General features: G+C 29.4%; 4 protein-coding genes across 18 annotated transcripts in view; 1 reads left to right on the forward strand and 3 right to left on the reverse strand.

The window, feature by feature from the left end:
- Positions 1-1,848: 1,848 nt before the first annotated feature.
- LOC117157099 (sodium/bile acid cotransporter 7) lies at positions 1,849-4,489 on the forward strand. Of its 3 annotated transcripts, none has more exons than XM_033334830.2 (6): positions 1,849-2,131; positions 2,778-2,935; positions 3,016-3,242; positions 3,343-3,486; positions 3,556-3,805; positions 3,994-4,489. In XM_033334830.2, exons 2-6 carry the CDS (start codon positions 2,800-2,802, stop codon positions 4,236-4,238), a joined length of 1,002 nt encoding a protein of 333 aa, XP_033190721.1. In that variant the 5' UTR covers positions 1,849-2,131; positions 2,778-2,799; the 3' UTR covers positions 4,239-4,489. The 3 variants fall into 3 exon arrangements, with proteins under 3 accessions (XP_033190721.1, XP_076478308.1, XP_033190720.1); XM_076622193.1 differs by lacking the exon at positions 1,849-2,131 and adding an exon at positions 2,216-2,651 and having other exon boundaries at positions 2,778-2,923; XM_033334829.2 differs by lacking the exon at positions 1,849-2,131 and adding an exon at positions 2,223-2,651.
- Positions 4,490-5,372: 883 nt separating this feature from the next.
- swm (Zinc finger protein swm) lies at positions 5,373-10,541 on the reverse strand. 2 transcript variants are annotated; one of them, XM_033334816.2, is made up of 10 exons: positions 10,309-10,541; positions 9,184-9,302; positions 8,815-9,112; positions 8,568-8,726; positions 8,137-8,495; positions 7,814-8,062; positions 7,226-7,741; positions 6,342-7,126; positions 5,997-6,251; positions 5,373-5,818 (listed from the first exon to the last, which is right to left on the reverse strand). In XM_033334816.2, the coding sequence occupies exons 1-10, from the start codon at positions 10,365-10,367 to the stop codon at positions 5,738-5,740; spliced, it is 2,880 nt and encodes a 959-aa protein (XP_033190707.1). In that variant the 5' UTR covers positions 10,368-10,541; the 3' UTR covers positions 5,373-5,737. The 2 variants fall into 2 exon arrangements, with proteins under 2 accessions (XP_033190707.1, XP_033190706.1); XM_033334815.2 differs by having other exon boundaries at positions 8,568-8,729; positions 10,309-10,540.
- Positions 10,542-11,356: 815 nt separating this feature from the next.
- Positions 11,357-14,004, reverse strand: LOC117157098 (excitatory amino acid transporter 3). Of its 2 annotated transcripts, XM_033334826.2 has the most exons (10): positions 13,634-13,743; positions 13,522-13,556; positions 13,263-13,440; positions 13,148-13,190; positions 12,986-13,016; positions 12,726-12,909; positions 12,413-12,646; positions 12,138-12,329; positions 11,661-11,795; positions 11,357-11,587 (listed from the first exon to the last, which is right to left on the reverse strand). In XM_033334826.2, the coding sequence occupies exons 3-10, from the start codon at positions 13,424-13,426 to the stop codon at positions 11,461-11,463; spliced, it is 1,110 nt and encodes a 369-aa protein (XP_033190717.1). In that variant the 5' UTR covers positions 13,427-13,440; positions 13,522-13,556; positions 13,634-13,743; the 3' UTR covers positions 11,357-11,460. The 2 variants fall into 2 exon arrangements, with proteins under 2 accessions (XP_033190717.1, XP_033190715.1); XM_033334824.2 differs by having other exon boundaries at positions 13,522-14,004.
- A 216-nt stretch (positions 14,005-14,220) lies between these two features.
- The window catches only part of LOC117157092 (uncharacterized), a 218,699-nt gene continuing 217,546 nt past the window's right edge, over positions 14,221-15,373 (reverse strand). For 9 of the 11 annotated variants that reach the window (XM_076622083.1, XM_076622082.1, XM_076622081.1 and 6 more), the window contains one exon: positions 14,773-14,912. Coding sequence is in view for 2 of the 11 variants with exons in the window: in XM_076622089.1 (XP_076478204.1) it covers positions 14,769-14,912 (144 nt within the window). In the remaining 9 variants the exon portion in view is untranslated. Of the gene's footprint in view, positions 14,913-15,373 lie in introns of all 11 variants that reach the window. The other 2 variants (XM_076622089.1, XM_076622088.1) reach the window with 1 other exon arrangement.

The following is a 15,373-nucleotide window of genomic DNA, read 5'->3' on the forward strand; positions in this document are numbered from 1 at the left end:
TGTATTATCCATCGTTTATTATTATCAGATTCTTATAGGGGTGTTCAAATAATTACTTTTTTTTGTAATTTTCATACTCAGATGAAAGACTGTTACCTTAAATATATTGTATTGAATAATTTTTATATTTTTGCACGACATAGACTCAATATTTTTTAGGAGTATATATATACATGTTTTTTAAATTAATAATGAATAAATCGATATTATATATTGCTTGTATAGAAAACTAACCAAATAGAAACTAATGACTGATATAGTACTTCATCTAAGCATAATTCCTAGCCCTAATACTTACAATTTTACTCTGTGTATTCTTTATATAAGGGAATAAACTCTTAAAATTACAAACAATTAAAGAGTGAATCTTTGAACGTAAAAATGTTTTTAGTTTAAATTATTTTTATGATACCTTTTTATAGTCATATTATCTTTGGCATGCTCTGAAATTCGTATTATACAAATTTCCCTTGTGTTTTTAATATATATACATATATTGGATAAATATTGATGTAAAATAATTTGCATTTTTAGTGTAAGTGGTACTACCGATTAGATATTTCTTATTCTACTTACTAATACAAAAATTCACAAAAAAATGTATTTGTTTCATTATCGAATGTGTATTCAATTTAAAAGTACTACAAATTTTTCTATGTTGGACAGACTGACCAATGCATTTTTTTACTTCACTTTTTGTTTTGTAATATACTGTGTTTCTTGATCAAGAATGACAAAAACTAATGGTTTATTACGGTATAGTGAATTCAAAGTCTTGTACCAGACAAATGCATTCAATGAATTATTTTGTTCCTCAAACTAGCATCGAATAGATGTCTTATGTACAATTATTTGGCTTCTAGCTAATAAACAAATCAAAGCTTTTGTACCTTGACTTAATATTCTCGTGTCACTGAGCATGCTAATATGTGATCTTTTTTATATCTGCATTACTGAAGCATTTCAATATTTATATGAAAAAAGAAAGAGGATATATATATATATAGCATGTGTTGTAATGGTTTACATTACTGTTTACGAAACAATTTGGATTGCAGTTTTTAATATCATGAGGTTCTTTTTTTTGTAGTTTGTGTTACAAACTACTTGTGTCTTTTATTCGCAGTATAAATTCGGTTCTTAAAAATAAGGTTTATTAAAAAGTTTTCTGTTATATTGTCAAAATGTTGAAAAGTAATGCAATCAAATATTAATTCCCATGAGTGTGTAACCTCGTTTACAAACCAATGTTATGAATGTAGTCATACACCGCGCTATGTATAAAAGTTATGAAGTTTTGTAAGAAAAAATGTGAATAATCGATAAAGGAGCTGTGTAAGCTTCAAACTGTGTGCTAAGAAGGGTGGACCCCAACTCATGGCAGCACGTTTATTGTGAACTGTTGTTTCATTAATCTTATTATTATTATTATTAATATTATTGTATTATTATTATTATAATAAATAATTAATGAATGAATAATTAATATCGTTTGTTTATTCATCGTTATATTCATTCCAAGTATAATAATTTTGTAAATGTAAATTACTAATTATTGCGTTTTTCTGCTTTTAATTTATTACAAAAAATAAAGACTTTCATACTAACATTTTGTATTATTGTAACAATTTGAATAACAACACATACTTTTTTATTATATTCGAATTATCCTTATAAACAAGCGTTTTGTTAATACAACTTCGTTAATATTGCAAGCAGCGTAAATTTTGATGATACTTTATGACATTTCTAATAAGAACTGAATTTTGATAAAGATGATAATAAAGTTGGAAATGTTTGTTTTCAATTACGCATGCGTAAGAAAACGAAAACAGGTTTTCTCGATACATTTTGATGCTATAGACATTGGTATTTTGATACGATGCAGTAAGAAGCATTGTATTACTTGTTACTGTTGTTACTTGAAGAGTTGACCATTAGAGATAATAAATATTTTAATTAACTAAACGTTACATGAAACTGTCCGTTATTAATGTTTGAAGTATTTCAGAAAAATTTTAACGAGTTCTAATGAATCGAAACTTCGAATTTATTTGTTATGGTCATGTAATAATTTTTTGTTCTTTCATGTACAATTTTTGAGTTTAAACAACTATCAACACGATAACGTGTAAATACATAATTATATTTTGATACGAGTTTAATTAGCACAAAATATTATTATTTCGTGCAATATAAAAATCACAAAAAATGTTAAAAGATGAATGACAAGTTTTGTGCATAGTATAAAAGATTAATTATAAATTTACATATTGCTTCAATTTAGATGCATTTATACTTTAATTTATATTTGCCTAATTTTATACTGTAGTAATTAAAATACGTACTTTATAGAGATTTTTAGTGGTAAAATATACCACAGAATAATTTATAAGAAGTGAATGTATAAATACTATATCAAATAGATCTGATATAGTATTATAGCAAATAAGGCTTGCTTTATTTAATTATAATATTTCAAGCATGTTTAAATAGGACTATAGTACATATAGTATTTTGTACAAATATGCACGCACAAAATCTTTTAAGAGAGAAAGTGCATGAAATTTTCTCAAAGAAGATCCAGAAAAAATATGCTACACTGGCTGAACTTGCTCGTAGGCAGATGTACTCTAATTTTTACAAAAATGGTTTGAATCCCCTTTATTGTTATCGACACTTTTATTGTATAAATCACATTGCATTTTCTTCCATTATTACTATGGTAAACAAGCTTTTTGAAATAAATTCATATTAAACTATTTAAATTATTACAGGCACATATAAAATTAAGTGAAAATGCGAACAGATTATGTACAGGATGTTCAACCAAAGAAAAGGCAGAATGAACTTTTATATAGATATGGATATTTTCTATCAATGCTTTTATGTATGATGCTTGCCTCACTTAAGCCACATTTTGGTAAAACAAATGGTATTAATTCTCAAACAATTAAATTTGTAAATTATATATTTTATGTCTTACTATTCTTATGTTGTATGTTTGTAATTCAGGTGTTCTGAATGGAAATATTATTATTCGATATTTTGCTGTTCCTTTAACGTACTTAGAAGCAGGCCTATTATGTGATCCAAAAACACTTTATTTAACATTAAGCAATGGTTCTCTCTTAATATTTACAATGACTTTCATATATATTTTAATGCCCTTTCTGATGAGAGTTGGAGTATGTTTATTGACTTATGCCAATGTCAATGTGTGGTTATTGAAAGGAATGGAAGTAAATAAATGAAAATCAAAATATTTTCAATAATTGTATAAATACTCTAGTCTAATACAGATACTTTATAGTAATCTATTTTAATTTTTTTGGTTTTTAGGTACTTTACTGTATGCCACCTCCATTTAATACAAGTTTTGTTTTGTGTCAATTGGCACAAGCAGATTTGTCAACAAGCATTGTGATTACTTTAGTATCTCATTTTGGAGGATTATTTATATCTCCTATATTATTATACTTTGTGGTATTTATTCATTATTAAAACTTAAATTGGTATATGTTTTTCATTTTATAAGAATTTTAATACTTTTAGTTAGGGGCATCTACACCTCCCTTAGTTGGTGTGAATGTAAAGGAAACCATTTATAGTACAATTGTACCATTAATTATTGGTATTGCAATTCAAATTGTGATCTTAAAGTATGATGTTTGTTTCAAAATTAAGTCACCTTGGTTTTCTCAAGGACTATTATTAGCTACAGCATATCATTGGTTTTGTGATGCTGTGTTGGTAGACGCATCATCTTTGCAAGCTACTGATGTGTTATTATGCGTATTACTTGGTAAGTTCCTATTAAAATTTACATCTATGTAACCAGATGAACATTAACGGCAATAATTGTTGTAATAATGTTAGTGCATGTATGCACACCATCTTCATCAGTCAAAGTACTATTAATTTGACTTAAATACAAGATATTGTATGTTTTTTGTTACTTCATTGTGTTATTAGTATCCTTTTATGTTCAAGCTTGCGTGGGACAACTATTTGTTAGCTGCTTGTGTTGGATTTTGTGCTCTCGGTGGTTACCTCGGAATATCTTGCTAGCTGCACTTTTTACAAGTACTCACAAATCAGTTGGTCTTGGAAGCTGGGTTTTACGTGGTGCTTATCATGGTTCAGCCCATGGTCCTGCAGTAAATTTACCATTGTCTGTACTACCAGTTGCACAATTGCTGTTAGGTAGTTTATTAGCTAGTTGGTTGTCTCCATAATGTAAAATACGTTATGTGATTAATTTGAATAATTTTGTTTGTATACTTTGCATTCCATGTGAAATTGCATGTATATACTATTTGTTGTTTATGTAAATTTCCTTTGATTATATGTATTTTTTGTGTACTTCCTAGTATATAAGCTTTTTAATAAGAACATTCTTTCCTTTCTTCTCTTATGTTTGTTAATGTACTTACATAATAGCGAAACATTGAAAATATATACTATATTACTTTTTATAGTAGTAAAATATTGTAAGGTATTTCGGTACGTATTACTAGAATATTTAAAAATGTAATTAATCTGTTTATTTAATGATCACGTTCATTATAGAAAAGGATGCCTTAACAAGTAGTATTCAAACATGGAGTTAAGAAATAAAAAAGGCTTAAGTAGATTAAGATCTTAAATTTTAATATATAAAAATCGTATGAAAATTATTTACATAATGTAATTTGAAAGTGTTTAAAGAAAACGTTTAACAAAATATTGGGTAGGATTTTACTCAAAATTGTTTTCAAAATGTATCAAATAAGTTTATTTATATGTATAACGAAATGCCAAAGGCTTTGAAACATAGTCTGTGATTTTTTTTCTTTAAATTTCACGCAGGGTGTATATGAACTTTATTTATTGCGAAATTGAATACTTACCTTGGAAACTAATTTTAAAAATTTGTATATAACAATCATATATTATTTTTTCAGTATATATTGAAACAACTAGTGTAAAATTATGCATGAATAAGTTTTTTTTCAGTTCTAATCAACTTAGCTTCATTGACATTTGATAAAAGGAAATCATGACAATTATACATTACACTGTACATCATTACAGGAACAATTTTAAATAGTACATTAAGTGAAAGTAAAAAAGAAAAACCAATTACACTACTTAAAAGCGTTGTACGCTAAATCTTATGTAATAATTATATAATAAATTGTATTTGTATCTTACAAGTTATAAATATAGTTTCCTCACTTTCGATTGTAAAATTTCTGAAAATTATAAGTATCTACCTACATCTAAAAGTCTGGTTACTTGTTTATTATAGATTATCTCGAAAGAAATAACAAGAGACAAGTCACAATTCTACACACAAAGAAAAAGGACTTCGAATTCAGAATAAGATGTTTCCCATACAAAACATAGCGATTTTATTCTACAAATAATGGGATAAATTTGGTGAATTTTTTTGTTGTTGGAAACTTGTATATCTGTTTTCTATTTCACTATGCGCAATTTGACACGGCACATGTTTTTATAATACCGTTATAATGCGCATGTGTATATATTTAATAATATTAACAAATAGTGTAACACTCATAATAACGTGTATGAGCTCATAACCTGATTTTTTCATGTAAATCATGGCATTTGACGCATTAAACGATAGTGCAGCAATGGCGCAAGTGCTGAGCATATATTGATTCGCCCAGATCATCACACAGTCATTGTAGTTGGTACCAAGTTTTTGTCACGAATAACGCTGACGCTGCTATCGCCGCCAGCTTCGCGACTCACCATCTTCGTCTTCTTCTTCTTCGTTTTCTTCGAGAAGTAATGCCTCAGCGTTACCCTGTTACACAAATACAGGTTTGTACCATGAAAAAGATGAACAAAATATTTCACAATTTTTATTATTTATTCGTATGTTAGAAAACAATTAGGAGATTTTAATAAAAATAAAATAAAATAAAATACAGGTAATTGCGTTTTTAGAAATTACATCGTAATCTGAAATTTTAATGACTCACTTCTAAGTCAATATCCTCATCGGTGGGTGGTGGTGCTTGCTCAGAACGTGAAGAAAGTTGTACAGATGCATTTGCATTTGTACCACCACCGCCACGATGTAGGTGATGTCCAGAGACCCAAGTTATAGACAATAATCTATCCTGAAATGTGCGTCCTTTTACTAAAGCTATCTCAGCTTCTTTTCTTGATTTGAAATTGATTACAATTGAAGGCGTTGCGTCATCTACTATTTGATTCACTATTTCTCCAAATTGCTGAAATACGAATAATACAGATTTTCATTTATATGATCAGACAAAAGTAGAAACATACGTATGTACGAAGAAATAGAAATGAAATCCTACTTGAAAATGTGCTAAAACTTCAGCCTTTTCTTCGGTTTCGTAACCAGAGACTAGAAGACTTGTAGGTCTATGATCTACTGAAACATGGGCAAAGCTTCCTCTGCCGCGTCCCCTATATGATAATGCATGACTACCTCGTATAACTCTACTAGATCTTGTACCTCGACCAGCAGTTGGCCCTGCATTTAAACCTAATGCAGCAGCTTGTGCTCGCAATTCATTTAATCTTTTTTGCAATTCTCCAGCATCTTGTCCTTCCTGTTGCGCGGTCATTAAATCTAATTCTGCGTCTAAGATCTCTTTTTGGGTTTGTTCTCTAGATTTGATTTGCGTTTTGTTACCACCAATTTGGCCATTTGCAGCCAAATCTTTACGTAAATTATCAATAGATTGTTGCATCGTTTTGATTGTTGCCATAATTGCATCTTTTTGTTCTGGATTCTTTTCAGCTTTGTCAATCAAAGCTCGAATTTCTATTAAATGCTTATCTAATAATTCTTGTTTTCTTTTACGCAAATCAGCAGTTAATTTTAATGCCTCTTTACGTTTCTCTTCCTGTTTTTTCTTTAACGTTTCCTTAGCGGCTAATATTTCTTGTGTCTTTTTTATTGCAAGAACCTTGTCTTCTCGCGTAGGAACAGTGGTGGTTTTTGGCGAAGTTGGAACCAAAGTCTGTGAGACTTGTTCTTCGGTTGAACGACGAGTGGGAATATATTCATTTTCTTCAGTTTTTGCTGGCGCAGTTACAGCAGCACCTAATCGTTCTTTGACAGAGGGACGGCATCCTGAATGAAATGGAGCATTGTATTAAATATGGAGTTTTTTTATAAAAAAATAATTGGCGAACAAGTCAATGTATGGGAAAAAATATGAATAGTACATACCTGGTGGTACGTTTTCAATAGCACCACCAGCTGCATTGTTGTTAACATTGTTATGCCAAAAAACTTTGATAAATCTATTATTCAACACAGCCTCCGTGCTTCTGTATGCAGCCTTTGCTTCAGCTGGTAGCTGGAAGGTAACCAGCGCTCCCTCAGGATCTCCCCCGAAATTAACTTGGATATTTACAATTTTACCAAATTTTGAAAAATGATTATTCAACTGGGTTATGTTGTTCAGGCTACGTGGAACTTTTTTTAATTCCAGAGAACAATTAGCTGGATTATGTACCACTCGTTGTTTTGGTCCAAGACGATTAAAATCAAATGCTTGTTTACGTTTTAACGGATTTGTTTGAGTATGTGGTATCTCAGACGAGTTTGTATGTGGAATTACTGGCACACTGATCAGTTCCCGTCGACCCCTCCCATAAATTCCAGGTCCAGGTTGAGGATGTCTACCCCATGGCATTCGCGGCTCCATACTTGGTGCATCTGGATTGTATTCCGCAAAAGCATCTATCAAGATTCACATTACACCGTTATTACTACTATGTATTAACATTTTATATATGAATAAAAAATACTTACCCATATCAGAATGATGTTGATTCCTTAAATGTGGAGGAGGTAAACTTGCGAGAGGGAGGTGTTGTGGTGGAGCATTTCCATTAGGTCCTGGGGGTGGTTCTGGTACTGCTGTTACAGGTACTGTTCCTGGTGCTTGAGCACTATGTGGGCCAAAGGTCAGAACGCGACTTAGAGCTACATCTTCTAATACAACAGGATCTGTACCATGATCATAGGGACAAAGATCACCTCTCATACAGTAACCTTTTTCTGTGAATATTAATTATTTATTACACAAAATTCCCTACATTCTTCTTTGAAATCTCTTGATGATAAATACAAACCATCAAAATCCCTGCACCTCCTCTTGGCTTGAAAACCTGGTTGGTTATTTGGAACACTAGAAGCGACGGCAACGACGCTTTGAATTGATTGACTAGTAGTCGACAACCTCATGTCTACATCACCATGATTGCTATCCTGTGTTGGAGTACCTCCACCAGGACTTCCGTCAATTCTTTCTGTTCTATCCACTTCCATTCTTTCAGTGCGATCTATCTTTTTACGATCTAATGATCTTGATCGGGATCTAGATCGAAGTGGTGTCGGAGATCTATTTCTAAATCGTGCTCTATGATCACGGTTATCAGGACCGTCTCGTATTCTTGGTCGTATTGGTGATGTGCTACGACTTCTGCTCCGTCTACAAAATAAATTAAATATTGTAAAAAAAGAATTCAAATATCTTATTAGTTGAAATAAATTTTGTATAGACCTTCTGTCATGTCGTCGTGTATTTGGTGGCGATTCGTTTCTCCATGGCCGACTCCTGTCGCGTTCTCGATCGCGACGAATATGTTCCCTGCTTCTTGATCTACGTCTATCTCTCTCCCATGAGCGCGAACGTGACCTTGTTCGGGACCTCATCCGACCACTTCTGAAATATGTATAGATCATACTCCAAAAAATTGTATTACACACAACTTGTAAGATTTTTTAACAATTTGAAAAAAAAAACTCACCGACTCCTAGAACGTTTTTCCTTCTCTTTGTCAACTTTATCAGAGTCTGATTTTCTAGTTTCACGTTTACCTATTGCCATAGGTGCAGATCCATTCATTTGAAGTGGAGCAGGGGGATTTGTATTCATAGAAGTAATTGCAATTGTACTTTCAGTTACTTTATCTGTAGTTAATGCTGGTGGTGGTGGATTTACACCTGGTGGTGTCCCACCACCATCTGGATCACTTTTTGGAGGCGGAAGTACATATTCTTGAGTCTCTAATGTTTTAAATAACAATTCCACAAAATTTTTTGTTTCTGTAAAGAAAAGATATCATAATACAAAATAAATTTTCCAACACTGTTTGAGTATTAAAATATGAACATACCTTGCTGCAAAAATACATCGAGCTGTTCAACCATTCCACCTCGCAACTCTTCCAGTGTTTTGTCCTTCTTAACGAGAGCATATACATATTTTGCTAATGCAGCAGGATCTGCATCACAACTGTAAGATTGTATTAATATTAATGTTTTGGAATAAATAATTGTATAATAATTATGTCTATTATATGATAGATACATAAAAAATTATTATATTAAATTATACAAAAATTATGTAACAACTAAGTTTATATTTAAAATCTTATATCGCATATATAGTAAATAATTATGGAACATAATAATGTAATAAGCCATGCAGTAAAATTTTATTTTGTTAGTTATGATATGTTGCAATAGAAACCTGTTTACAGGTTATAAAATGCAAAACAAAAGGTTAAACTTTATTAAATCAATAAATTACAAATGAATAAATGAAGTTAGTTACGTATTTGCAATTAATTAATTATATATCAATGAAAGAATTATTTTAAGTAATATTAAAGATCTAATTCAATATGTATGTATGATTTAAATTTTAACATATTTAGAAATATGTCTTTAATTAAAGTATCTTCTATTTTAGATGTAATAATATATAATTACTAGGATGTTTATAATAAGAATCATATATAAAATAAAAAGGTATTTCGAATATTGATCCCTGTCCATAGGGTAAACGATGTTTTAAATAAGCATTACTGTCAACAAATTGTTATGGAATAAGTAATTGCTTAAGTTGTTTATGTGGGAAGATTAGCAAATAAAAAGTGTGTTCTTATTGGTATATTTGAATAAAACACATATAAAATATGTGTTGCGGGTTAAAATGCAACATAATTGAACAAATTACGTTCAATTATTCGAAATGCGTTCGCTGCAAAATAGATACGATATAGTCGTGAGAATGGGGCATATCATTACTTGATTGATTATTATTAAGAACACGATAAATTTGACGGAGGATCGCTAGTCGAAATGATTTATCAACAATCATTCAGAAGCAGGCAACAATAATACATGTAAATATAATTCTGCATAGGGTGTAAAGCATAGCACATGTACGGCCATTTACAACATCAAATGCGTACACATACACCTAAAACTGTACTCGGACAAGCTGGCCTACTTACAGTGGTTCCAAGACGGCAGTGAGCCACGCCTTGAATTGATCCGGGTTCTCTATTATCATTTTCAGTAAATACGCAACGAAAATCACATGGAACTTTCCAAAGACACACGTTAATTATACAATTTCTGGGCGGGAATAAGTACTCTCCTAAGTAAAGACAGTCGCCATTCTGAAATCTCTCTCCCTATACATGCAATGTTCACATAGATAGACTTTTCACTTCTAGAAAATGTCACGGGAATCGCTGCAGCAGTATGTTAAGTAGGTTAGGTTCGCTCGCTAGTTTATTAGCATAGAGTATATTGTACATAGTTGTGTTTGCATTGTTCCAAAAAGTCTTCGTTTTAGTGGATTTTTGATACATTTAAGAATGCCTATACCTTGTTCAATCAGTCGAATTTGGAAAAGTATAACTGATTTTAGTTAATAGTTGATTACTATTGAATTATAATTTTCAGATGATAGCTTTATATTATTGTAGAAAATGTTTAAATTGAGCTACTAATCCTGATAAATAATTCTTTAAATAACAGTACACATATTTATTTAACTGTTTGAGGTTAATGAGGTTAATGTTCGAAAAAGTAATTGTCTATTTGATAGTAGATTTCATCTTGTTTCCTCTAGATTTTGATCACGTGGTTTTATTTTTTATTTATCTTGGCTCGACTCGTTAGCAAGAGCACATTTAAATTCAATATACTTCACGTTGATAAAATGTAATTTTTAGAGCTAGTAATTCTTATCGTATATTAAAAAAGTGAAAAAGACATAGTTGTAAAATATTCTTAATTGAAACCACGAAGATCATTGCAAATAACTATCCAACATTGTCAACACAAATTACTAACACATCACTAGACTAGTGAAATTCTGAAAATCCTTAAATTCGTAAAATTTAAATTTCTTTCGACGAATACTTTATCACTTATATATGTAATGCAAATTTAAAAAATTGATTTAAATCATGGGAAAACATATCGAATATCTTTATAAAACTTGAAGAAAAATATAAGAGGACCTTTTAAGTTTACATTTACAGTATACAAACATTATTTTGTTTACAAATGGGTATATTTTTAATAACGTTTAATATTATTTTTTACATTCCAAATATTTCAATAATTTTTGATTTACTTAAAATTTCAACTTATTACGCGGAAGTATACAATCCTATTTCCTCTGGTATAGAATTTTGTTTACTTTTTTTATAATGATGACTTATTATGCCAGCCCCTAATGCATCTGCTATGATGTTTAAAGTGGTTCTAAAACGGTCTCTAAACATAAATTGTGATTATTAATATTTTAATGAATATTTAAAATCGCATAAATACATCGTTGGATGCTTACACGAACCAATCAATGGCGATAATTAATGAAACATCTTCTACTGGAACTCCCACGGAATTTAATACCATTATTAACATTACATAACCACCACTAGGTAAGCCGGCAGCACCAATACACGACAAAGTACATGTTATACTGTAAATTTTCCAATATTATTGTATTATTGTTAGACTACGGATTTTTATGCAAATTTATATTTTTATAATTGCAGTTAAAAGAATTAAACCTATGTAGAGAATTCATTTACTTCCTAAATATTATAATAAGCACCTTCAAATATTTCACATATTTTTACATATTATATCCATTCTCTACATGTTTGCACCTTTAGATTTTCTATAAATGTAATTCACAATTTTATAAACACAATTCAATAAATAAAAATTCATAGTCTAATTATTATTTTTCATTATGTTTCTGAAAGTTGTTTATCAATTCATAAATTTATATAGGAAGGTTGTTTATCTTCATACAAACCAGATTATTATGATCCTGAACAATGAAAATTGTAATCCATGCAATTGAATTATAAAAATTGCACCAATGCTTTCATATAATGCTATACCATCCATATTTATGGTGGCTCCAATTGGTACAATAAAATTAGATATTTTAGAAGGTATTCCAATGCGTTCCAAGCATGATATTGTTACTGGAACTGTAGCTGTGCTGAAATATAAATATAAAGTATATAATATAATAATTTTATTAACAAGCAATAAATTAACAACATATTGTCTTAGTTTAAATACCTTGATGATGTACCAAATGCTGTAGCAAAAGCTGGTCCAAGTTTAACTATGATGTTGTATGGAGATTGACGGGTACATATAAAATACACTAGAGGAAGTAATATTAAACCTTGTATAAGCAAACCACTAAAGACAGTTAAAATATAAATTCCAAGCCTTTTTATTAAACTGTTAAAGTCTTCTACTTCAAGAATTTTTGCAGAAATAAGAAATAGTGCACTTATTGGTACTAGCCTATATAAAATGGATATGTTTGCATGTAATAAAAGTTAATGATTTCTTTTTTATTGTATTTAGCATTTAATAATTTTACATTATTGCCCAACTCATGATCTTCATCATTGCATCTGATAAAGACAGAAAAAAGTTTATTAAAGGTTCTCCTTTTGCACCTATATCTCCAATTGCTAATCCCAAGACTAAACTAAAAACTACTAATCCTAATACATCTGTTCCTGGTACATTCATATGATCTATTTTCCATTCATCAATTGGTACTAAAAGATAGAAATCAAATTTTAATTTAACTTTTATAAGCTCAATTTACTCCTTTCTTATGTTGCTATAACATACCTGATTCATTCTTTTGTAATACAGTTTGATACTGAAATAGTGTTTTATTTATTTTTGTTGTTGTTCAAATTAAGTTGTTGTATTAAGTTGTAATTTGTTTTAATTAAATTGATCATAATAATGGCTGCAGATGAAAGATAGAAACTTATAAAATTTTATTACCTGGAATAAGGTTGCACTCACTATGTTTTCTGGGATAAAATTTCTGTAATATAAATAAAGAAAATAGATTGAATAAATAAAAACAAGAAACAAATTAATATTATACATGAACTACCGAAATAGATCTAAAATTGTGTCCACTGTTATTGAATATCTGGTTGTATTTTGTGTTATGATGTTTTTATCTTTAAGTAAATCACCAGGTCTTATTGTTTGAACTAGTATAACACTTAATATTATTCCAAGTGATGTTGTCGTTGTATAGTAATATAATGCCATTGTTCCAATGCGACCTATGCATTTTAGAATTTTAAGATTTGTAATAAGAAATTCTTGTTTAACAGTGATGACAATGTAAGTTGCTTTATACTTACCTGATTTTTTCAAGTTGCAAGTAGCACTCACTATACTGGATGTTATAAGAGGCAATATTAAACAATTTACAATTCTCATGAATAGTTCTCCAGGAAACTTTAGATACATTACATTTCGTTTGGTCCATGGTTGAAGAGTAAAAGTTTTAAGAATGAGTCCTAATGAAATTCCAGCACATACACCAATAACTGTCCATAATATTATCTTCTGTCTCAGTATTTCTTTTAATATATTCATTATGTATCAATTTACCAATATTTGTCACTAAATTATCGTGATTTAGTATAGAGGAACTTGTATTTTGTATTAAAAACTATTAAATTATTTTTTTACATAAATATTAATAACGCAAAATCAGAGAGAATTTTGTATGTATAAGAGATAAGGATTCTTATCTAATGTAATGATACAAGAAAATTTTTTCTTTGTTATAGAATTTTCAGAAAAAATAACTTTTTATGAAACTTACTGTTTTATCTAAAGTGTTGAGGATATGGATGAAGCACTACTTAAAAATAGGGAACATTACCTTGAGAAAGATATCTTATGACAGAGATATATTTATGACCCTTTTACAATCATAATACAATATAAGAGATAGTTGTACTTTTATCTTACAACTATACTCTAAATGATTCTGTTTCAAATTAGTTTGTTGAAAAAATAGCCTTATCATATAAATAAATAAGTGACTAATATTGATATTTTATTTTTTATTTATTTTGCATCTATTACAATATAATAAATATGATCGTGCACAGTACATGAAGAATGTGTATTTACACACGTTTTTATTAATTTTCAGGCCATAATTTTACGTATTTGTAACTGAGTTCGCATTATAATGATATATTTTTTCTTAAATCGCTCAATATAATTTATACATATCTTTACAATTCTGCATAATCCACATCACATTATGCATTTCATTTGCACCCAGTCTTCTGAAGAAAAAAAATCTCTTATTATATCGTCTTCTCCCATCAAAGTCATGACTATTAATCCTTAAAGATTTCAATAATTAATTCATTTTTTATTTCTTTCGTTTATATGAAGTATTAGTGAGATCAGTAAAGAATTTTATTAACGTTACATTTATACAAAGTCATGTTTCGTAAAGTTTACATATCTAGATCTACATATTTCTCTATACTGTTTAATATTTGGTTTTTTTTTGTATTACGCAATTTTTATCTTCTTTCTTTTTTATTCAACAGCAATTCTTATAAATCATATTCTTTTTCGTTTACTTTTTCATACGAGGTAATTTGATTTTGCTCAAATAAAAAGAGAAGAATTTGTTTATTGACTTCCGCTTTTTGGTGATTACGATTCGCCAGCCGCAATAACGGATTCCGGTGTCCTGCTGAGGTGTTTCTGACAACACAACCTACATCACAAAAAATTAAGGTTTTGATTAGTCCTTTGTCTTTGTTTTTTTGCTTTATTGTTAATTATTACGTAAATAATAAACTCGACACGACACACTTAAACGTAGATTAGTGAGATGGTTATTCTGAAAAGATTAAAACATTAAAACTCTTTAAATTTCATGTTTTGCTAAATTTCTAATCTTATCGTAAAATCTAATGTTATATATGTATAGTTATTTCTGATCATGCAAAATATTTATAAGTTACGATTTAGTAGAAAAGGAATACAAAAATCTACTGATACCACTTCCAAAACTGAACACTGTAATTACAGTGCATAAGGATCAGCTACTTCTATTTTCTTATAAATTGAATATATATATATATATATATGTATGTATGTATGTCATTCAAGTACTGTAATATTAAACAAAAAAAGAGAAAAAAGAAAAAAAAGAGAAGAAGGAAACTTAAAAAT

The sequence above is a fragment of the Bombus vancouverensis genome, chromosome 10 (genome assembly GCF_051014615.1).
Source record: "Bombus vancouverensis nearcticus chromosome 10, iyBomVanc1_principal, whole genome shotgun sequence".
Taxonomy (NCBI): domain Eukaryota; kingdom Metazoa; phylum Arthropoda; class Insecta; order Hymenoptera; family Apidae; genus Bombus; species Bombus vancouverensis.